The 23,366-nt window shown below is 37.6% G+C and overlaps 4 protein-coding genes across 9 annotated transcripts; 1 reads left to right on the top strand and 3 right to left on the bottom strand.

Annotated features, from left to right (window-relative positions):
- Positions 1-347: 347 nt before the first annotated feature.
- Positions 348-4,007, bottom strand: LOC137726290 (6-phosphogluconate dehydrogenase family protein). Of its 4 annotated transcripts, none has more exons than XR_015962339.1 (11): positions 3,758-4,005; positions 3,267-3,355; positions 2,976-3,090; positions 2,678-2,825; positions 2,387-2,469; positions 1,854-1,949; positions 1,593-1,735; positions 1,312-1,396; positions 1,021-1,100; positions 773-940; positions 348-599 (listed from the first exon to the last, which is right to left on the bottom strand). XR_015962339.1 is itself a non-coding variant. In XM_068465197.2 (10 exons), the coding sequence occupies exons 1-10, from the start codon at positions 3,968-3,970 to the stop codon at positions 512-514; spliced, it is 1,140 nt and encodes a 379-aa protein (XP_068321298.2). In that variant the 5' UTR covers positions 3,971-4,007; the 3' UTR covers positions 348-511. The 4 variants fall into 4 exon arrangements, 1 of the variants encoding a protein (XP_068321298.2); XR_015962338.1 differs by having other exon boundaries at positions 379-599; positions 773-936; XR_015962340.1 differs by lacking the exon at positions 773-940 and having other exon boundaries at positions 1,479-1,735.
- A 722-nt stretch (positions 4,008-4,729) lies between these two features.
- On the bottom strand, positions 4,730-9,462 carry LOC137726852 (LRR receptor-like serine/threonine-protein kinase GHR1). 3 transcript variants are annotated; one of them, XM_088693922.1, is made up of 4 exons: positions 9,141-9,462; positions 7,448-8,526; positions 5,770-7,317; positions 4,730-5,498 (listed from the first exon to the last, which is right to left on the bottom strand). In XM_088693922.1, exons 2-4 carry the CDS (start codon positions 8,505-8,507, stop codon positions 4,915-4,917), a joined length of 3,192 nt encoding a protein of 1,063 aa, XP_088550048.1. In that variant the 5' UTR covers positions 8,508-8,526; positions 9,141-9,462; the 3' UTR covers positions 4,730-4,914. The 3 variants fall into 3 exon arrangements, with proteins under 3 accessions (XP_088550048.1, XP_088550049.1, XP_088550047.1); XM_088693923.1 differs by having other exon boundaries at positions 7,448-8,441; positions 9,141-9,406; XM_088693921.1 differs by having other exon boundaries at positions 7,448-9,409.
- Positions 9,463-13,584: 4,122 nt separating this feature from the next.
- LOC137725218 (obg-like ATPase 1) lies at positions 13,585-19,151 on the bottom strand. Its single transcript, XM_068463834.2, has 12 exons — positions 18,851-19,151; positions 18,353-18,520; positions 18,094-18,217; positions 17,657-17,748; positions 17,381-17,479; positions 16,571-16,684; positions 15,937-16,001; positions 15,433-15,549; positions 14,931-15,006; positions 14,713-14,805; positions 14,270-14,320; positions 13,585-13,961 (listed from the first exon to the last, which is right to left on the bottom strand). The coding sequence occupies exons 1-12, from the start codon at positions 18,935-18,937 to the stop codon at positions 13,863-13,865; spliced, it is 1,185 nt and encodes a 394-aa protein (XP_068319935.1). The 5' UTR covers positions 18,938-19,151; the 3' UTR covers positions 13,585-13,862.
- Positions 19,152-20,369: 1,218 nt separating this feature from the next.
- LOC137725694 (GDP-L-galactose phosphorylase 2) lies at positions 20,370-23,344 on the top strand. The gene is made up of 7 exons (XM_068464464.2): positions 20,370-21,051; positions 21,284-21,411; positions 21,490-21,549; positions 21,641-21,871; positions 22,170-22,346; positions 22,453-22,701; positions 22,923-23,344. Exons 1-7 carry the CDS (start codon positions 20,985-20,987, stop codon positions 23,115-23,117), a joined length of 1,107 nt encoding a protein of 368 aa, XP_068320565.2. The 5' UTR covers positions 20,370-20,984; the 3' UTR covers positions 23,118-23,344.
- The last annotated feature ends 22 nt before the right edge of the window (positions 23,345-23,366 follow it).

Raw genomic sequence — 23,366 nt, 5'->3', positions numbered from 1 at the left:
AAAGGCCCCCCCCCCCCCTTCCCTCGACCTACAAATAAAGACGCCACTTCTCCATTCTCTTGAGGTTGTCTCATTTTCCAACATGATATTTCAATTCATCAATTCTTCATCTGAATAACACTATTTGTACCACCTTTCAATTCTTCAAATTGAAAGTTTACTAAACACCTCTAACACAAGTGGACCGCACCTGTGTACATGAGACTCACTTGTATTAGAGATTCAGCAATAAAGGCGGTTCAAATAATAGTACTTTTTTCTACCGATGGAATATACTCTCTCTCTCTCTCTCTCTGGCCTAAATGTATACATAAGCATCATAAAAAGCTGGGGGTAGAATCGGTAGATTAACAAAGCAGAAACAAAAGGCTATCAACATAGACAAAATAAATTGTATTCGTTTAAGGCCATGAAGTTGCAACTTTGTATAGAAATTGAGTGCCACAACATGCTATGTTCAGGTTTCCAACATTTGGACTTGCTATTATCACTACTCAATGATGAAGTCAAGCTAGCTCTCGTTCTTGCCGGAGTAATAATGCCGGAAAACACAGGAGAAGTCCTCGGTTTCATGACCATTCTTGCAGAGCTGAGTGTATCTGCACAACAAATCAGTGCATCAGCTTATGGTGAACGAAAATAGTATATGCAGCGGAGATTGTTGTGCATTACAAGTTATCAATTTCAGGATTTGAATTGGATGTTAACACAAAGCTTAAATCAAGTTTCGGTTAAAGCATTGAAAGCTTAAATCAAGTTTCAATATACGCACGTAGAGATCGATGCATATGTGTTTTGTACTTCCTCGACTGTCTTCTGTTATGGTCAGCATGTCACCTTACTTCTATTCTCGAGTTTTAGGTGGATACTTGTTACTTCTAGACCGCTAACAGAAGGAGTGCAAGTAGTTTTCGGAGGAGTGGGACTAGCATTACCCTACCTTATTCATATATGATATAATTAGATATGAAAAATATGCGAGGACACCGACGTAGGCTCAAAAAAGGCAAAGGGATTTACATCTTTTGTGCTTGGGACGTCAACGGGCATCTAACACCAACCTCTTCGGCTGATGTTGCACCAAGGTTTAGATCCTTAGCCTGCCATTTACCAAATACAATCATCAGTATCCGAACAACATATTAACATTATAGGATTCAAGATTGACCGTTAGGAAAGCATCAGCAATATGCTAAGGCCCGCAGAGACCAAAGATACTAGATGACCAAAATTTGTTGAACAGTTTATGCCTAAAATTTGTTGAACAATATCAAAAATATTTTTCAGACGAACAGGATTAAACTAACTTACCATAAGTTTGCATGCGAACCCGCCATCATAGTTCCTTGAAGAGGGCACTCCTTCCATCACTCCAGGAACCGGATTATAACTATCACTGTCATGTATTCCACGTCCTAGGTGTTAAGTACTAACAAACCATTTGGAAACACATAATCTACCCAAATATAAGCCCAAACCTGAAGATATTCCCCATATGTGTGTACAGGTATGTGTAGTGTAGGGGCAAGATCCAATCGGCAGCGAAGCAAAAATTGCCTTAAGCTACAATGTAGAGGGTATTCCGATAGTACCTACTCCAACAGCGACCACTAGAAGAGTTGAGTACCCTTGTCAGAGTACTTGCGGAAAGTCCCAGAGCCTGGCCAAGAGCAAGGGATTCAGAAACACCAATCATACTAATAGACATTGCCAAATTATTGCAGATCTTTGCTGCCTGCATACAAAACCACTTTAGATGTCAAACAATCTGCAACAAGTTCAGGTAGTGGCATGAAAATTCTCAGAAAGTGGAAGGAGTTGTATTTTTGGCTCGTGAAGATGTGAGAACTTACTGAACCATTTCCTGATCCACCACAATAAATCGTGTTCTTGCCCATCGCAAGGAATAAGGACTTTGCTGCCAGATAAGATTCCTCAGAGCCACCCACCTGTAGACATGCTATCGTTTGATCATGACTCAGAAATTAGATATCACCAACCTAGGTACAATCCCTCACCCTCTAAAATCATATATCCCGTCTCGTGCATATACTAACTAGGATGACAAGAACAACACCTAGGACAAATACTAAACAGTTAATTAGAGTATCTGGGAGAATGGAAACTGAAAATCTAGATCGTGAAATCAGCTTGTTTACTTCCATAAACTGAAATTCTTCATCAACTGACATTATGATCAAAATGTCAGTCCGCATTTCCGGCCATATATCAAATCAAAGCTATACAATGAAGTGCAAGTGGTATATAGTACGTGAGAAATAATACTGAAGAACAACCGCCCCTTAGGAATGCATATTCTTCTCTCTTCGATATAACTCCATCAGACTTAAATTACTGACTTCGGATGCCAAAACAAGAATTATACCATGAAAGTAAGAGTCCCCGCTTCTGCAGCAAGAACACCTCCAGATACAGGGGCATCCAACATGTCAGGCTTCTTCGGATAATCTACACAATACGCAACACATTAGTCAGTAAAAAGGCAAAGTTAAATGTCCCTCATCGGCCATCTTACAAAATAAAGTCAGTAAACAGACAAATGAAGGAAGAAACTGCATTTTTTCACAACCTCAACCATTTGATATTTTAAATCAATATAATGGAAGATTGAGCAAGCACTGATGCACAAACAAATTAAATCAGTCTGCTATTGTACCTTTTTTCTCCTTTAAAGTACAGTCAGACACAGCGACAGAAAGCTTTCTCGACGTTTGTGGATCAATAGTGGATGAATCTATTAACAACCATGGTCGTAATTCCCCTCCACAAAGTAAACCATTAGGTCCAGTATAAACATCGTATACCTGCATTTGAAAGAAGAAAACAAAAGTCACATTTTGCAGTTCTTGTGGAACTTGAACACCTCAAAATTGCAAATTAATGAATTTTAAGCAACACTTGAATTGTAACTTCCCATAAGTAGAGTTTAACGAATGAATGAATAAGGCACTCACGTGAGATGAGGAAGGCAGCATTGTGATTACAACATCACTAGCTTCAGCAACTTTTAAAGGTGTTTCTTTCGTTGCAGCTCCCATGTCAGAGAACTTCTTCGTAGCATTGCTGTTTCTGAACAATAAAAACAATAACACATAGACATTATAAATCGCCAAAGAACACATGGTGATCCCGCCTTATCCTAAGTATGATGGGGATAGTTAATCCTTGCGATTAATCAGTACAAAACGTAGCTAACTGAATGTGATCCAAACAAACAGTTTGTAGAAAAGATATAAATACATTACATGTCATGAACAGCGACTCGGTATCCAGCCTTAATTAGATTATTTGCCATTCTTGATCCCATATTTCCCAGCCCTATAAACCCAACACTCTGCAATCCATCATTCAGATAATGTTACAAATATACAGCACCCGAGAAATCAAACAGTAGCATTCTCCATATAATTAATCTGTTATCAAAGAACTGATGTATAAATATTTCATAAAACAATCTTATGCTTGGAGTCTGTTTCAGTAAAAGCGCTGCTGTCAGTCAAAATCACTTCCTAAAGAAGCACCTGCCAGATGTTTCTTCAAGAAGTGCTTTTTCAGGAAGCACTTGAATTTTCAATAAAAACTTCAACGTGTTTATAGTCAAAAGACTTCTAACAAAAGCACTTTCGAACATAAATGCAATCCCAAACGAGCAAATCAATTTTCCCACATACCCAGTTGAGAATTAGCATGAAATAAGTCAGAGCAACCAGAATTAGCATCAAAATCAGAGCTTTACCTCAAAACCGGATGAGACTTGTTCTGAATAAAATCTGCGTGTTGAAGATGACAGAAGAGAAAGTAGGTGGATTGAGGAAATGCATTTGGAAAGATGATTCAGTGATCTCACCCTACAGAAAATTGCCATGCTCTCTCTCTCTCTCTCTCTCTCTCTAGAGGCAAAGTTCAAATAATGGCAGTGCTTATTTACAGAAGAAAAACAGGAAATCATTGTCTCTAATCTCCCATTTGGTTGTCTTATCTTAAAGTCCACGTCATTGTATTTGTATTTCATGTTATATCTAACATCTTTATCTGTTTGGCTTTTCTGTCCAACAAATTATTCCCCCACTTGGAATTAAAAGATGAGCACTTTGTCGCGAGTAGTTGATTAGAATCGTGTGATATGTTATAAATATGTAAAAGTTAGCGAGATAATTTTTACTAGTAACAGAAGTGAAGCAGGTGTAAAATATTACACTATAACTATAACACAAGGGAATGACTAATAAAAGTGGGAAGAATAGATACTGATGTTATTTATCTTTCTCTATGTTTTGATTGCAATCGAGTGCTCTATTCATAGAACAACTCGCATTATTACATTTTGAAATTTACATCACATGACTTTGAAAATACAATCCTTTAGTTTTCAAAGTCTACATCACATTTGTGGGCATTGAAAAATCTGTGTGGGCATTCATAACAATGCCAATGTTATCAACATGATCTATATTTTAAATAATTTTTCGTGATTTAGAATATAATATCGCTCCAAATTGTTACACTTTGTCAGAAATACGAGCTGCCCCTTCAAATAGGTTAGTTGGCAGTAAAGCGTCCCACCTCTTGCACCGAAATTTAAATTCTTCTTCAATTTGATTTGAGTAGTTTAGAATATCGTATTCTAAAAGAACGATGTTAATGACATAGGGCAAGGTACGTAAACTTGGAAACGGCCGGCGGGGATCGTCATGAAGCGAAACAAAGCTAAACAAAAATGTGCATCCCTTGAAATCTAGTCCATTTCCAATTTTCCACAATGGTTAATTCAATCAGCTGATCACACTAGAAAAACCAAACGAGATACAAAAAGGGAGGCCAATGAGATATTAAACTTCCCCTCCCACAAAAAGGAACAAGTTCAAATAAGCTAAATCAACCCCTAACTTAAAACTATATGGAGGAGAGATCCTCATATATGTTCTTAATACCTGGCCTCTCCCCAACAGTTCTTAAACATCGTAACGCTATTCCAAGGACCTCCTTCGTTCCCTTCTCTGCTGCTGGCACTCCCATTTCCAGCACCAATGCAGCGTCAAAACATTCAGAGCCGCGCCCTTCTGCTACCCTCAGCTGAACCCAATCTGTCAAATCAACCCCATTTCCTTCACCTGAAATCACATCGCCCGCACACCTTCCAGTTAGGAGTTCCAGCATTATCACTCCAAAGGCGTAAATATCTGACTTGAAGGAGGGAAGAGGCTTCTTGGAAGCAGCCAACTCTGGTGCACGGTAACCCAAGACACCAGCATCGAGAATCTGTTCGATGGTGCCAGCTTGTGTCATGAGGCGGTGGAGGCAGTAATCAGCAACACGGGCATTCAGGTCTGGCCCGTCCAACAAAATATTTGATGCTTTGAGGTTACCGTGTGGAACAGCACGGTCAAAATGGAGATAGTTCAGGCCACGTGCAACGTCAACTGCAATTTTGAGCCTTTGGGCCCAGGTCAATGGTGGATCTTTTCTTCCTGGTCGATCTGAAATAATTTAGTCTCATCAGAAATGCCAATGGAAGGTTACCTAAACACAAATACGTGCACAGATAGGATATGTATATGCGCGCGCACACACACACACGTGTATTGTACATGCAGAGAGAAAGAGATCGGTGAAGTAGGAAAAACAATTTTTCTTGAAAAATCAAGAGATAAGTGGGATAAAGATACAAGTCATGCATTATATAGCAAAAGAAAGTGTTTGATCATTGCAAGATAAATAGGAAGAAGAGACTAACAAAAAACAGCTTACCGTAAAGAAAGCTTGCAAGACTTCCCGGTGAGATATAATCGGAAAGAATGAGCTTCTCATGCTGTGTGGGGCCCCAGTAGTACCCTCTCAAACCTACAACATTTGGATGCCTCATGTTCGCAAACTTTTTAGCCTCCTTGGCAAACTCCTTTTTCTGTTTCGCCACCCCTTCTCTCAACCACTTAACCGTCAAGAACAACCCAGTATCAAGTGTTGCCCTGTAAGAAGTCCCATGGCTACTTCTTCCTAGAACTTCAGCAGGTGCCCTTGACAGCTCCTCCGGGGTTAATGCAATTGTATCATCAAGAAAATGCAGCTCACCAACCAATTTATCCGGTGACCTCACATCCAGTCTTGCGAGGTTTTCAGTAGTGACCGACTCTCCAGAGTCTGGGGACCAAGAGAAATGGCTGTGCTTTGAAGGGGAGAAACCAGCTACAGCTGCAACTTTTTTATCGGGGCTGACAATTTCGGATGATGATCCTTTTTGTGAAGCCATGAGATCCGCAGTTGAAACGACCAAAGCACCACCCGTGCCTGTTCCATGAACACCAGATTGGTTTGGTTGAGTGCGACTGTGGATGTCTTTGCTTGTGGTATGCTCTGATGGGATTCTTCTTGACATGCGGATGTAGTGTACGAAGATAGCAAGCAGAAGAAGAATGAAGACAGCAACCACACATGAAACTATAATGATTACTTTGACCATTGTACTGATTGGTCTCCTCTTTGAATTTTCATTTCCAGAACTGTTTGATCCCGGAGGACCATTTGGAAAAAGCAAACGTGCATTCCCTGGATAGAAGGAAGATTTTGGAAACTTTCTCAGATTTTCCGGGACATCCCCAGAAAGATCATTGTATGAAGCATTAAAGCTTTCAAGACTAGTAGGCAAGTTGTTTGGCAAAGGACCTGTAAAATGATTCTGGGAAATGTCTAATGAGCTTAAAGTGCTGATGTTGGTGACGGAAGTTGGAAGAGAGCCAGAAAAATTATTTCTAGCAATATTGAACATTTTAAGCCCCTTCAATGAACCAAAATGATCAGGAAAATAGCCACTAAGATGGTTCTGGGAAAGATCAACAACTTGAAGATTTGACTCACTGGGCAAAGGAGATGAGATGTTAATCGAGCCGGTGAGTAAATTATCACGAAGGTGCAGTTCTTGCAAAGTGGGCATTGTTAGCAATTCAGCTAGAACCGTTCCATCGAGCTGATTGGAACTGAGATCAAGGACACTAATCTTTGGATATTGTGTTATAACACTTGCTATAGAACTACTAAGAGTGTTATGGGAGAGGTTAAGATAATTTAAACGCAAAAACTGTGGGGTTACATCAGGGATGGGTCCTGTAAAATGATTTTGACTCAGATCGAGATATTCTATGTTTCCCCATTTCACCATCCTGGTTAAGTTTCCTTCGAATTTGTTATTCGATAGATCAAGTACGGCACAACTTCCAGTCAGCAACGGTAACTCACCTGTAATCCCATTTGAGGACAGATTGAGGAAGCGCAGATTGGTCGATGTGATCATATCTATTCGTCCTGAGAGATGAATGTCAATGTGAGAGGCGTACTAAAACACACTAAGCGTAAATAAGTAAAGTAAAACAACACAAAAAGACGCATTTGCAAGTGAATGTAAACGAAGGCAAAAATAAGTACATATTAGTACCTGTGAGATTGTTGCCACTCAAATCTAGTTCAGTTACAACAAGAGAATCTCCTTTTAATAGACCATTAGGAATATCTCCGGTAAATCTGTTGTTGCTGAGTTTGAGTACTTGGAGATCATAGGCAAAATTAAAGCCTGGCAAATCCCCTGACAGCTGGTTGTAGCTGAGATCCAACACCTTCAGGTTTTCAAACATCTGTAGCTCACCACCGCTTACCAGTGACCCAGTGAGCTGGTTGTGGCTAAGATTCAAGTACTTAATAGTCTCAGAAAGGCGGGGTAGAAACTTCTGCTGTTGTGAGCTGGAACTAACAAACATATTGCCACTCAAATCAACATGAGTGACCTCAGATAGCATCAAAAACTCCAGATTCATATGCCCATCGAGCATGTTCCCATGCAAGTCAAGCACATCGAGACTTGAAATTAACTCAAACCCCTTAGGTATTTTCTTGGTAAAGCCATTTAAAGACAAATTTAGATGTACCAGTTTAGGCAGCTCTGTCAATGATGCCGGCAGGGGCCCGGACAAGGAGTTTCGACTCAAGTCCAATAACTGGACTGAGGAAAGCCCTGAAATTGAATCTGGAATAGAACCCGAGAAGTTGTTGCCACCAAGTGAGAGATTCCTTAAGCTCCCTAACCTACCAATCCCAGGTGGTAAAGGTGAAGAAAATAAATTGTTGGACAGGTCAAGGAACTCAAGACTTTTGAAGTCAGCTATGTTGTCGGGAAACTTTCCCATTATCGAGTTGTTGGCCATGGAAAGTCTCACAAGCTTCGTTAGATTCACAAACACACTCAAGTCCACATCCGCAGAGAGACTCAAATTATCAAGGACAACCCCAGCAACATTTCCGCCATTACACACGACACCGTTCCAAGAAGATGGGCAGCCATCAAAGTCAATGGACTCATCATTCCAAGAATTAAGGACATAGCCAGTGGGGTCATGCTTGACACCCTTCTTGAACTCGAGCAGCGCCAAAATATCCTGCGAAGGGAGCTGCCCCATGGCAGAAATAAACAGAAGGGACACCACAAAAAGCCGACGGAGCATACTTGCCCTATATTAATGGCTTCACCCAGTTGAAATAAAAGCTCAATGTTAGAATAAGCAGTAAACTTTACGCCTCTACAACCAACAAATTCAAGCAAGAAAACCAAACCAATATTCCAACACCAACCACAGCACAACACAGAACCCGCACTTTCGATTTCGAATATAACGAGAAATAGCTCTCAATGTTGGGAAGAAGTGGGGGCTTTTGAGCTCTCAAATCCACAGAGTGAAAGAAACTCAACTAATATTCGGACTTGTTCCAACCACAGTTGGAATCAAACATGCATCCAGAACCCCCAAACGTTCATCAATAACCCTTTTTTTCCCTAACAAAAAGGCCAAACCTTTGAACTTTGAAGAGCTTCAAAGGACCAGATTCTCCTCCTCAAAGAACAACAAAAGTCATTTTACTAACTTCATACTACACAGCTCAAAGCAGTAAATCACACAAATAAGCAGCAAAAACTGAGTCAATATTAGAGACCTAACAAATTTTACTACCAAAGGATTCCATTTTTAGCAACAATGTGGCTCTGTAAAAACTATCCCAATAAAAAGATTCAATCCTTGAAGCAAAACCCAGAATCTGAAACTGCTGAAAAATTACAAATGGGACTGTAAAGGCATTACCTTTTCCACATTGCTTCTTCACGGAGCTCACAGAACAACCAGCTACAGAAAACCCATGAACAAAAACCAGAAGTGGGTCATCAAATTTACAAGCCAAGCTGCAATAAATCAAGGGACCCAGAAGAAATTTAACCAGAAAAATCAAAACCCTATAAGAAAAGTACTTTTGGGCTTTTCGTAAGTTCCTAACAGTCCAAAAACCCTTGCTCTTTCTTTAATGAAAGTAAATACAAAAAATCTCAGAAAGGCAGTGTCTTTAAGAGGGGCATGTGGAGACACCAAAGAAAAAGCCCAAGGGGTTCTGTGTATTAGGGTATTAAGCAAAAACCCTAGCTTTTGTGCCTTTTAGGGACTTTTAATGGTGGAATTGGGAAAGTAAGCGGGAAAATGTGGGGTTTTTTGGGGTTAATATTTATGGGATTACCCGCCAAAATAGGGGACAGAATCTCTTTCACTTTCCTAGTGGACGTCAAAGAATTTATTAAATCCAGTTTAAAATTGTCTTGTTATATTAACATTTCATAAATTGTTGAATAAATCTCACATACTTTATACACTTTATATTTGCTTTTTCAATTAAAATTTATCTTAATACACTCCACTTACTTCCCCATAATACCCTCACACCCCACATTTTTAATACGCACCTTACATTTTCTACATGCATCCCATATTTTCCATACATCCCACATTTCTCAAATCTTATAAAGCTTTTAATTTCGATAAAAAATACGGACTAGAATTTTGACAAAAGATGCTTCCTAGGATTTAAAGCATATGTAGATTGTTTTCAATTCCATCATTAAAACCCATCTCGTCAGTTTTTAATATTTTGTGATAATTTTATATGTTTAATTTTTCATATAATTCCTAAAAGATGAATATAAATACAGGAGCTTGAATAACGCATCAAAATTAAGATTAAATAATTATCGATGTCGTCAAAATCATTAAAATAATAAAAAAAATATGAAGTCTTACCTTATGTGAAGCTTCCAAAACATCGATTTTATGTTTCATTGGTTAAAAATAATTTTTTACAATCAACATGTGTTGTAATTTCATTGGTTAGAATTTTGTTCAACAGTTGAGGATTGAAGGAGTTTTGATAGTTGAAGAAAAATAATACGAAAAGTTATTTGGTGTGTATATAGAATTTTTTTTTTTTAACCTAAAAAGATCAAAATTACTATTACATAATAAGATAAATAAATTATTTAATACTAAATTTTAATATGAAATTCATTCAACATTTCATTTCATGTGATGCTAATATAAAAAACCTTAAAATTTTGGGGTTTCACTTTTTGGGGTACTTAAAAGATAGTGGCATGGAGGATTGTGAGGTCACTGCCAAGTAGGACTGATGTGGGCTCCACCCCGACCACTGCCCCTTTGACCAGGTGCTTTCACTCCTTTCAAGTTCCAATAAGACCAAAGAGGTGGAGTAGGTGCATACATAATGATATGGTGTGACGGTAAGACCCACAAGCAAACCAGCAGGACCATTGTGATAATGACACGTAGGAAAGTACACTCAAACATGAGAGATCTTCCTATTCGACGGTCGAGATAAATTTACAGACCATGCTGGTATTCCAATTTTTAGTCAACCACACAAAGCCATGTACCACATGACCTGCCTGATAGACATGGAATATTGACATCCTTAACGTCTCGGCTGCATGTTAACTCTTTCCTTCTACAATGCAATCTTACTAATCAACGTATATTATAACACGCGTATGAATATATTGGTGTTATATGCTAAGTTAGAATCTAATTATATATCGTAAATTTATCTTATAGCACGTAAATTAATAATAATAAAGGACAATCCTCCAAAGCATTTGTCGACTTTGACCAAAATAAGAATAAAAATTAAATAAAAGATTTGTCCAGGGATATAAATTGACATTACGTGCAATCCACAGTCCTTATCTTGTGACTCCCGAAAAGAGATTTTTTAACGTGATCGGCATACGATGTGATACATCACGTGTTATTATACAAATTGTGAGATATGTGTATTCAAAAGTTAATAAATTAAGAAATAAAAATTTCCACAACTTACATAAAAACACGTAATGTACCACTCGTATTCCCGTCACAATTAAAATTTTCTCCAAATCGAGACGTTACATGACTTGTTGGTTTTGAGATCTGGAGGACCACAGATAATTGCAACTACAAAACAGCAGATGGATGGGAGCAAGGGTGGTCCAAACCTGAGGATTACATTTACACATTGTCCTCTGTCTTCTGTCCTCTCTGGTTGGGTGTTTTGGATAAAACCAAGTCCTCTGTCTTCTGTCCTCTCTGGTTGGTAATGTTAGCAGAATAGTAGGAATTACAAATGAAACTTCTTGTGTTTTCTTCACCCTTGATATCAAATCATATGATAAGTAAATAATAACCGTCTTTCAGTTAATCTGATTTCCTCCTTCCCGTTGGACCAACAAGGAAGTAATACATGGATGTTCACATGTTATATTCATTGACTACACATTTCGACCTGATCTTAGGTCCTCACTCATCATTCATAAACGAACATTACATTCATTATTCAGCTGATGACCAAGAGAAGGTTTCAAATCCCTTACTAGGTAAAACTCTTAGGTCATGTTTGGTGACTTAGGACTAGATTGGATTAGGGGGCATAATTAGGTTGCATTGGATTACATTTATTTAGTTTTTTATTTTATGGTTTTGTTTGATGGGTTGCATTGGAGGGGAAACTGGAGAGGGCGACATTAACTATCCCGGGTTTTGGGAAAACTGGAGAGACTGGATAAGAATTTGAAACTATTATAATAATTTAAGAGAGGGAGCGAGAGTTTCGAACTCATAACGCATGAGTAAACATCTAATATTATATCTATTAGAATATTGAACCACATCCAAATTCAAATTTACATTTGATCACCAAAAATAGGAATTGGATTAAGCCAATACAATTTACTACTAATCTGAACCACCAAACAAGACCTTAGATTAACACGAATGGCCGAAGAAGAACCCATCACCAAGAGGGAGAATAAGGAGCAGAAGAAGCCCAAAAGGGATGGTATTGTGAGGAGCCACAAAAATCCACTGGCTAAAGTGTTTGGAAAGCTCAGTGCTGAACTAAAAAGCCTACTTTTTTATGTTGGAGTTGGAGACCATGGTAGCAACTTTAACATTTTGAATTTAATTATTTTATACTATCTATCTTCAACTTCTTTTGGCAAAGTGAGGAAAGGAATAGATTCCACATGCTAGGTTAAATCTTATTCTAAAACGAAACGGAAAACAAAAGAAGAAACGCTTTCATACTTGTTTGTTTTTGGTTTATCGTTAATTTGGGGAAAACAAAAAAATAGGTAAATGATTAGTGTACACCATAATATACCATACTTATTCTTTCCTGCTCAACTATCCCCTCTTCCTCGTTCTTAGACCATTTCTAACCTTCGGGAATGAAGCTTAAAATTTAAACCAAAAAATTATAAGTCATATTCCAAAAACTACTTTTCTCCTACAACCCTTATGGTTTAAAATTTCAACCCGAAATTATTAAATAATGATTTTACCCTAATTTTTTATGTTCGGTAACTTTTTTTTTTTTAAATAAAATATATGTAGATTATCCTAATTTATTTTTATGAACATTTTAATCTAAAAATATTTAAATTCCGATAAGTAATTAAAAATCATACAAATGCATAGGTATTTATAAATTTTTAAGTTAAATTTGATTTAAATTATTTTAGAAGTTAGATTTAATTTTGGGCCGTCAAAATATTTTGTTTTTTTTGGAACTTTAACGAAAAAGCATATTTTTACACTAAAAAGTCAATCCTAGTACTATTCACTTTACCCTTTATTTTGTCTTTATCATTAAAACTTAAAATTTTCAAGCCATTTTCATTAGTTTTCCTTTTTTTTTTTTTTTTTACCATTAAATTTGATCTCATTTAATCATAACCGTTAGATTATAAGTAACAAACAAACAAAGTTTGAAATATGACAATTTAGTGTATCCAGAATAATTTAAGCCAAACTTAAATTCTAAGGAGAATTTTGCCCATAAATATATTTTCTCCCCAGTGCTTATTTTAACTCAATGGTTGGAGATGATATGAGGGAATTTTAAAGCTTTATCTCATTGGTTAGATATGGTCTTATGATCAAGGATGAGGGGGTACTGAAGTCGAGACAGAAAGGTTAGGTTGGGGGTGTTTGGTACTACCCTCAATAACAATAGTTTTACCCTCCCCGGTGATATGATTTACTCAACAATATACAACTCTATGACATTTGGATTTACCTCCACGGGATTTTCTACGGTGTCCAGAGTATGGGATCCTCTTTGTTTTAACAGTTGGATTTTTGTTTAAAAATATAAAAATGAGGATATAACGGTTAAAACATCCAGAATATCCTAAAATTTTTGAACCGCGAGTTAAAAAGAAATCCAATTTAGAATCGGGATGCATAGGAGATTTCAGATACATCTTGTATTATCTATTTGCTCTCCACAAGTCTACGATCAACTTCCAACATATATCAAAGAGTGGCAACTGAACTAGCAGACCAAAAATCTAGCCCGAAGATACAGAACACGCGACCAGTTGTCTATCATTTTTAACGATGCATGTATACAATCATATGAATGACATCGAAATGCACTCACGGAATCAGCAAATTAAGATGGATGCTGTGCTGGATTGGAGATGCCGGTCACTTCTTCCCGCCCCCGGAAACATTAAACTTGAAGAATATGACGTCTGCATCTTGGACCACGTATGTCTTCCCCTCCTGTCTGTACTTACCAGCAGCCTGAAACAACGAAGACGTGTGAAATTAATTAGCAAGTTAAACCACATGACAATTCCTCATCTAGTAGAACATATAGTTGTGCCGAAACAGCAGAAAATCCTCTTCGGCAGCCAGTATTAATTCTTTTACAATCCAAAGCTATGGACGCTAAAAGCCATTGGGCGAGTAACGATTTGATGGCAGCTTTGGGCTATCTAGGGACTGTAAATTATAGGAACACGATCCCACGACTTGCATGTCATGAAACAATGATATGATCGAGAATTAGATTTAAAGCCACAAGACATTGTTCAGAACATAGCCCGTACCTTAACAGCTGGCTCACTTCCGAGTTCCTTCAGATCATCAAATTTCATGACCTGTAAATCAAGAAAGAAACCCAGTCAATGAACTTGAGAGATCTAGTACATCCTCTAATCCAAACGGGCAGGGGCACTTTGGTGATGATAGCAGAGACGCAGTAATATAACGGTGACAGCGGACAGGAACAGTGTAGTCCTTACAGCAACATGATCACAGTTATAGAATTAATAGTTATTTTCTTGATTATTCCAATTAAAAATAGTTGTAGACGTGTTTTCTTCGAATTCTTTTTCTTGCATAAGTTTGAACAGAAAAGACATTTTTACTTCACATGGAGAGCGCCAAGCAATCTCTTGTATTCGTATATCGTATATTGGAACTAGAGCTGGTGAAAATATTATTAAAGAAATATTGCCAGATAAGATTTAATATACGAGCAAGAAATAACCTCAGCACAAATGAAGCCTCTCTCGAAATCAGTATGGATGGCCCCTGCAGCTTGAGGAGCTTTCGTCTGCCGCCTAATTTGCCAGCACTTCACCTGCCACATGTGATAGTAGTTGGTAGACTCATATCAAGTACAAGCAAAAAAACAGTAACCCTAGACAAGTGGCATCAAGTTTAACTTCAAAAGAATGGTAAAGAGAGCAAGTATTAAGATTTTACCTCATCAGGTCCAGCAGTGAAAAAGTATATCAGATTAATCGCTGAAAATCCAGTTTTTATGATCTTGGTAAGGGCACTGTAGAAGATTTGATCCAGTCAGCATACAAATTACATACTAAACATCCACTCTGTTCCTCCACTGCAAGACCCCGTGAACATATTGCCGATAGAGAGATACTAAGGGACTCTAATGACAAATAATCAAACTGATATCCGAAAATTACTCAGGGAGGTTACTCAGGAATCAAGAGTAGAAGTAGCCAAACTATGACTTGACTTAACCGAAGATAAAAGATTGGAAAGGTCCTCCAAACACAGACAGTATACATAAAATTGCAAAACAAGATCAATTAAGGATGGCACAAATAAGAAAAGGTAGCAGCGTGTGCCAGTGTTTCTTTTCTTCCAAGAAATTAAACAAATTAGCTACTAGTGAAAGTTATAAACCATACACCAGCATTAATAAACTCCATTAACTCAACACAACAAAGGTTGAACTAACCTTTGCACGTTGTTCTGCTCACAATACTTTGCTGCTTCTTCAGGTGGCAAATCAGCAAGATTCCTTTCTAATGCACAGCTGAATGGAATAATTGGTTCAGCTCCATGTTCCTGCACCCTATAACATGGAAAATGGCCAGTCTTACTGTTTCCTTCACTACATGATTTAGGAACATTCTGCAGGAAAATGGTAGAATAAAGCCTAAGAAAGCTAATGCATGTAAACGCTTTAAATCAATATATGTAGCATAACTATGTGTTTTAAGCTTTTCAAAGCAAAAAACCTGTTTAGGTAACCAACAGAATGAATCCTATAGTAAAATGTGTGCAAGCTATAAAGGGAACTGAAACACACAAAAATGTTGCCATATGTGAACACAACTACTTGCACACACAGATAGACTCAGACATGCACAATGATAAAAAAAAATGCAAGCAGAAGCACGCAAACACACAGAGCAAGAGACAGTGGATGGAGAATAAATATCAGAAGGTTTGGCCATACCATGCATGGATCTTCGGCAAGAACTTGTTCTTTTTCCTCTGGTAATCTTTCTCATTCATGTTAACCTGTGGAAATAATAAAGTTACTGATACGACAAATCCTCATATGCACATAGCTAAAAGTGAGATCCTAAGGCTTTGAAGGCCAGCTAAATAAACATAAGTGGCCAAAAAGGCTTGTAGCAAAACAATTTCTACAACTTGACAAACAATTACATTTTAGAAGAAAAAATGTAGGAAATTAGAATGGTCCTTTGCACATTTTATACATGTTTCAGAAATTTTTCTTTTGAGGGGTAAATCACTATAATCAAAACTCTTTTGTCTAAATATTTTTTATAAACGTCCCACTAAAGACTCTTCACATGATTCCTTTCGAATACATTTTTTTAAAGAAAACATGATATGCTCATAAAAAGAACAAGAGATAAAAGATTTCCATTGATTTGTTGAGGAGGTCAATATGCGAAAGATATACCAACACTTCTGTTTGTTTACATGAAAAAAGAAATTATAGTTTACATATGCTGATTTTAGGAAAAACTATGAAGTAGAAGATACCAAACATAGAAGATAGATATAGTGTGCAACATGTACAGAAAAATTACAAAGTCCCCATGGTAAGGAAAAGTTACCAAGTAAACAACAGGCTTGGCTGTTAGCAATTGAAAGGTATTCAGGATCTCAACTTCAGCAGCTTTCCACTCCCCTAGACGGACATCTTTCCCATCCTCAAGCCATGCCTTGATCTTTAGATCCACGATCAATGTTCAATATCAGTAGGTAATTGTAAATAAATATAAATTAGTAAAATGTACACTAGACCATTTAGAGATGAAAGCATCACAAAAATGCAAGCATCATGAGAAGAAAGTAAATACAGATGAGCCCCTTTACCCCACCATGCTATGAAACCAAGGACGATGGGAAAACATTCCAGTTGTGAAATGTAACATAGGAAACCACCTCTTTTTCACATGATTTACTTCTCATCCCCCTTGTACATTGTTATGACTATCTTTTCTTAATACATTATGTCATCCCAGCCATCATACCCATGCAAAATAAAGGGGTAGAAATTAGACGTATCACTTTGAACACCAATATGGTGTTTTCCCGATGATAGTGAAAACCCATTAAAATGGTTAATGTTTTTAGTTGAAGTGTCTAGCTTGTCATATCAGTTCAAACACTAATACGGTATTTTCCCAGGCATTCAGAGGAAACTCTAAATTCTAAAGCCACAAGTATGAAAAACCTCCAACACTAGATAAACCATGAGTAACAAACATTCTCTATTACTTACAATACTACAGGTACATTATTGGCAAAAGTAAAGTGATTGAAATTGGAATCTCAATAGATTCAATACAAGACTATGATATACAAAAAGAAAGGTTGCACATGAAAATAAAAAATATTAGACACTATCTCATAGATCAAACCTTTTGGCACAACTCATGCTCAATTTTTAATGCCTTCTCATTGCTCCTCTTCATGCTCTTTTCAAGATCTTCTATCCTCCTCTCAATGAATTCAATGTCCTGCAAAACATAACATATAACTCTTTTAAAATTCAATATGGATGGATAAGTGCAAAAAGAAAAAGAAAAACGCTTAATGAGATCATAAGCAAATCACAGATTATAGTTTTAATTATAGATCGTAAGCAGAAATCAAAAATCAGTCATAGTTAGAGAATCATTGACTATCAAGTGCACCTTTAGGCGCAATTCTGCACTGATAATCTCCAAATCCCTCACAGGATCCACAGTATCATCAACATGGATGATATCCGGATCTTCAAATGCACCTGCATACATGGTTAAAGAGAACAGTAAATTTCATAGTGGCATTACACTCGTATAAGACCATAAAAAAAGAAAAACAACATGAGAAGAAAGAGAAGAAAAAAGGAAGCATGAGGGCGAAAGAGATCTCTCCAGATAATTACCAATGAAATTGCAACACTCAATAACGTAAATCAGGGTTTATGTATTGGTTGTAAGATAGAGGGAAATTTCTTGTTCCTAAGAACTAAAAGCGAAGATGGGCAACTTATGGGAAAAATATGTGATTTTGGCTGTTACAGAAGTACTATAACTTCTAAGATAACAGAATTCAAGAATGAAGTGCAGCAAAGTTATGAACATCTTACGTAGAACGTGAAAAATGCCATCAACTGCACGGATATGGGATAAGAAACTGTTGCCCAACCCTTGTCCTTCATGGGCACCCCGAACAAGTCCGGCAATATCATGGATTTCCAGAAAAGCTGAGACCTGCATGTCAAGAAAAAGTTCAAGAAAACATAAGAACCTTAGATGCATGAATAATAAGCTCAGAAAGCCAATGGCCTTGTGGAAAATAATATCACAATTCATATTTCCGAGAGTAGACCAAGTGAGAGGACAAACCTCACTTTTCGGCTTGTATAACTGGCAAAGCCAGTCAAATCGCTCATCGGGAACATTGACACGGGCTTCATTGGGTTCAATTGTGCAGAAAGGGAAGTTCTCGGCAGGTATGCTCAACTTTGTGAGAGTGTTAAACAGAGTAGATTTTCCAACATTCGGCAATCCAACCTAACCAGAAACAAAAGCTCAGTCACAACTCACAATCATTCCAAGCATTATGCTTCACTTTAAAAACAAACAAATTGATAAAATTGGATTAATTTCAAGTTTTAAACTTCCATAGAAAGCAAATGAACTACAACGCAACACAAAAATAAATACATGGAGTCGGAAAATGACCAAATTCGATGCAAGATTGCTTACAAACGAAATTACTAATAATCCCCGAGCACATGGATTCACTCCGACTTTGTTCAATCTTTTTCCAGCCCAGTTCCTAATTTTCTCGGGAAACAAACAGAAAATAACAAAGTGGAGAATCAGAGATTGTGAGCTTACAATGCCAATCTTGAGGTGAGAAGAGAATCGGCCGAGGATGGATCGCTCGGCAGGTGCTTCCTTGGATTTTGCAGATTTCGGAGGCATTTTTGGATTCCGAGAGAAAGACGCAGACGACGGAGTGAGGGTTCTGAGAGCTTCTGGGGTTTTTGTAGGGAGGGAGTGGGAGGATGAGGAGGAGGAGAGTGTGAAAGGTTTCAGATATCAGCTCTGTGCTTCTTTATACCCAACGGTTCGAACCCTAGTCCGAGCAGTTGACACGCACTCGCGTTACCCAAACGCACTGAAAAATTCTAAGTATGACAATTAATGTACCGAATCATGTTTGTACTGAAAAATTTCTCCCCTCCTTCAACTTTTGCATATTTTTTTACTTGTCATTGTTTTCTTCATGGGAAGTACGATATTCGTTGATAGTAGTTGAAAAACGTACAAATGTGAAGAAGAGTGCATAACATGGGTCTCGATAAAAACATTATCAAACCAGTCTAAAAGAAAAAAGAGCGTCTTGCACCACCACAAACATAAATTATATTTTATCTTCAAGTTTTTAGTACGTTTTTAATGTGAATATTACGGATAATATTCAGAGGATCATCAAACCAAGCAAAATACAACTCATGAATTAAAGTCACTCTTCTAAAAATCTCCGTCATAATTAATGTTTAGGCGTTTGAAATTTCAGAAAGGGTGCCTAGACCTACTGAGGCGCCTGCCTAGCCCACCTAGACCCGCCTAAGTTGCGACTCACTTAGACAGAAAATAGATAACTTTCATTTTGTATTTTATTTTTTCAATAAATTATAAGAGATTTGTTTAATACTTAAAGGAACACAAATTATCTACTTGTTTCCCATGTTTTCATTATGTTTCAATAACTTATAATATATATATGTTATTCCAGTTTGTAGTTTATGATGAAATCATATATATTTTAAGTATAAACAGACATTTGTTTACACGAAATATAATAGATTTAATTAAATCTGCTTAATCCGCCCAGGCGCCATACTAGACCCCATCTAGCCGCCTAGGCGCTAGGTCCCAATCCGCCGTCGGACTAGCGTTTTTTTATAATCTTTTAAAGTTAACTTGGGTGATATGTGTGCATTGACATTTACACTACGTCGAGCTTGTAAAATACATAAATAAATAAGTTGTCAACGAAAAAACTAGGCTTAGTACTGGTTTGGTACTAATGTGTCTTTATAAAAAGTGGATATAAAAAAAAAGCTGAGCTTAAAAAGGTGTTTGATAAACACTTAAAAACAACTTATTTTCACAGTTTTTGGTGAAAAAAAAAAGCTGAAAACGTGAAGTAATAATGTGAAGCAGTAATAATGAGCTTATTCTCACAGCACAACAAAATCAATTTTTTTTTCAAAGCACAGCAATACCAAACCAGCCCTAAACGCAATAGCCCGGAACTTTACTATGCAATTATATATGAATTTATTAATGAAGTTAATGTCACGCTCCGTTTTCGAGTTACGTCTAAAATTATGCGTATCAGCTTAGTGTGTCATATCCGTTTTGGGCCGATGGTCCCTTTGTACCCAAAAAACCATAAAATCGATCCGACCGAATATCCAAAATCCAAAAACAGTACGTAATATCTTGAACATGAACGGCTGAGACCCATTCGTCCAAATAACGGCCGGTAGAACTCTTCGGATTTCTGTCTCGCAAAATCAAAAGACGTGACGAGATAGAAGAAGAGAGAGAGAGAGAGAGAGATAAAAATATATCGAAGGAAGAAACAGAGTTACGATACAGATTTTTCCGATCGCAATTCTCGACGGTCTCGACAATCTCGACCAATCTCAAGACTCGGAATCGCTGGTCCGGCGAGGGCTGGCTTCGTAGATGCAATCACGGCTCTAATCAAAGCAGTCATTGGGATTAAGATTTCGAGAGGCAGCAGAGAATGCATGACAGCCTTCCCTAATTCGCTGCTTGCATGCCCTTCGTTTCACGGCGGTCGCGGTGCCCTACCCTCCGCCGGTGGGCATCCCTCCGATCTCACCTTCCTTGCCGGCGGTGGTTGCTGCTGAAAACGACGACCGCCTGTGTTTCCCCTTCTGGGTTTTTCGTCATTTTGCAGAATACTTCGTTTTTGATTAATCAGTAGGAAATGGTTACGGTTAAGCAGCTTCAAGATGTTAACTTTTCATCACAATGCTCTCCATTTTCTTTGCAAGGTTTGTGATTTTTCTTGCTTTTGATTTGATGGGTTGAATATTTCTGGTTGAATTTTATTGGGTATTATCTTCTTTTTATTTATTTCGTGTTACATTTATATTGTTCGTGTTGTTTTTCGATCGCTTTTTACTATCAGAAAGACTTGAAATTTTGTTGCAAGGACTTCAAATTTTGTTGCTTCTATCGATCCCATGGATTTTTTGTCGAGTATTAATGAAGGAATGTTTGCAGGTATAAAAATCCCCTTGTACCGCTTCGGTAGCAATTCGATATTGGATGATGGTTGTGCTGGACGCATTTCGTGCGTTCTAGAAGGAGAAGAAGAAGAGAGTGTATTAGATTCTGTTGTTCTTGCTCAGGTATGGAGCATTGTGAATTATAATGTTGCTACTTGTAGATTTCTGTCATTGATTTATATGAATTTTCTCGATTTGCAGTGGGAAGATCGAATGTGGAAAGGTCTATTCAGATACGATGTGACAGCATCTGAAATTAAGGTCTTTGTTATCCTATAGCCTGATGTTTCTTTTGACATTGATGGTTTAAATAAAGGCACGTATAGTTGGAGATGGTTTGTTGCTTGTGCAGTTCGTTGGTGGCAGGAAGAAGTTCATTGCTCAGTTTAACGAAGGATGGAGTAGGGATTTTATGCTGAGGATGGGCAAGAACACAAGTTTCTGCCAAGAAGATTTGTTCAAGTTTAGTTGGATGGAACGACAGGAGGAGTTACTCTTTTCTGTTGCAAGTGGTGAAAAGTCGAACGCTGAGCTTGTTCTTTCAGCTGCTGTGCCTGATTGTGCCTTACTTATTGTTATCAATGTAAGGCACTGCTTATCTATTTATAGTGTCATGAATAGTAATAGAATCAATAATTGTCTGTATAAAATTGTCATGACACATGGTGCAAACTCGTGATTGTTAAGTAGCCCGACCAAATAATCATGAAAAGTGGAGATGTGTATATATATATTTTTTTGCTGATTTTCTTGACATGCTGCCGCAGAGGCTTTATAGGCTCATACTATTTGAATAAATTGTTTTGAGGACTTGAGTCTTGTAGATATCCTGATAACATGTATCGAGGTAAGAACCAATCAATTCTTTGCTTATTTTTCAGGCGTCCCCCGTGGAATATGGTCATGTCTTCTTGGTACCACATGGCTCTAAAATTATTCACCAGTTCCTGGATAAAAGATCATTGGAACTTGTACTGCACGTTGCTGTTGAAATAAATAATTGCTCTTTTCGCCTATTCTATGGCTATTCACCTAGTGCTCCTCGTATGTATTTCCAGGTATAGAATGGCTTGTGTTGGTTGTTGCTTTTCTTTTTCTTTATGAAATTCAGATCAAAACTTTATTTCTGTTCGTGCAATAATTAAAAAATACATTTGCGTGCAGGCCTGCTACCTTCAAATCCCTTTACCTGTTGAGTTCATGCGTTTTGATACAATTTTTGGTGCTGGGAAAGAGGGGATGCGTATCTCTTCTGTTGCTGATTACCCCATTAAGACCCTCGTATTACAGAGCAACCACTTTAAGACGATGATGGAGGTTCTTGCTGAGATCTGTTCGTGCTTACAGGAAAAGCTCATTCCATATAATCTGCTGATATCTGACCATGGCAAAAGGATATTCTTATTTTTTCAGGTAAATGGCATATGGTTTTGTTTTCATTCGTCAACTCCATCCATACTAAAAATGTGTGAAGGTGCTTTTTCGTCTATATTATTTGATTAGCTTGCTTGATAAAATATGTCCAATTTCCAACTGTATGCCCTCCATTTTAAATTTGATGACTGATTTTCTTGTGACTTGTCTTCTGGCTACGCTTTTGATTTGCGTACTTATTAGGAATTTATTTTATGCAGCTACAAACATCAACGAACTCTATCCTTTCTGCTTGGGAGTGTGGGGGATACTTCTTGTTTAAATCAAGATCTGAATTTGATCAAGCTACCGAGGAGGCTCTGCTAAAACAGCTAAGTACAGTCTCCCTTGACGACAAAGGTTTCCAAGCAGTGAAGCTGCTCTGTTGCAGCGTTGCGAGCAAGTTTGCTTCTTGAATTTGGCAGCTGTAATGTGATTTGGCGTACCAATAGTCAGTACAAAAGAGTATAGTTCTTTTCCCTGTAAACCGCTTACCCTGGTTACGAAATAAAGATAAAACAGACCCAATGAAGTTATATTCGGATGAATGTGTGTGAATCTGTAACCTGGATGAAAGTGTGTATTCTTGTGATTGAAGTAAAATCAATTGATGAAGCCGAAAAATAATTTCTTTGCTTCAGAACCTCTCCCTCTCTCTCTCTCCC

This window comes from Pyrus communis, chromosome 5 (assembly GCF_041283825.1).
Source record: "Pyrus communis isolate YQ-2024b chromosome 5, ASM4128382v1, whole genome shotgun sequence".
Lineage (NCBI taxonomy): Eukaryota > Viridiplantae > Streptophyta > Magnoliopsida > Rosales > Rosaceae > Pyrus > Pyrus communis.
Note: the sequence above shows the minus strand (reverse complement) of the source record. Positions and strands in the feature narration are given on the sequence as shown.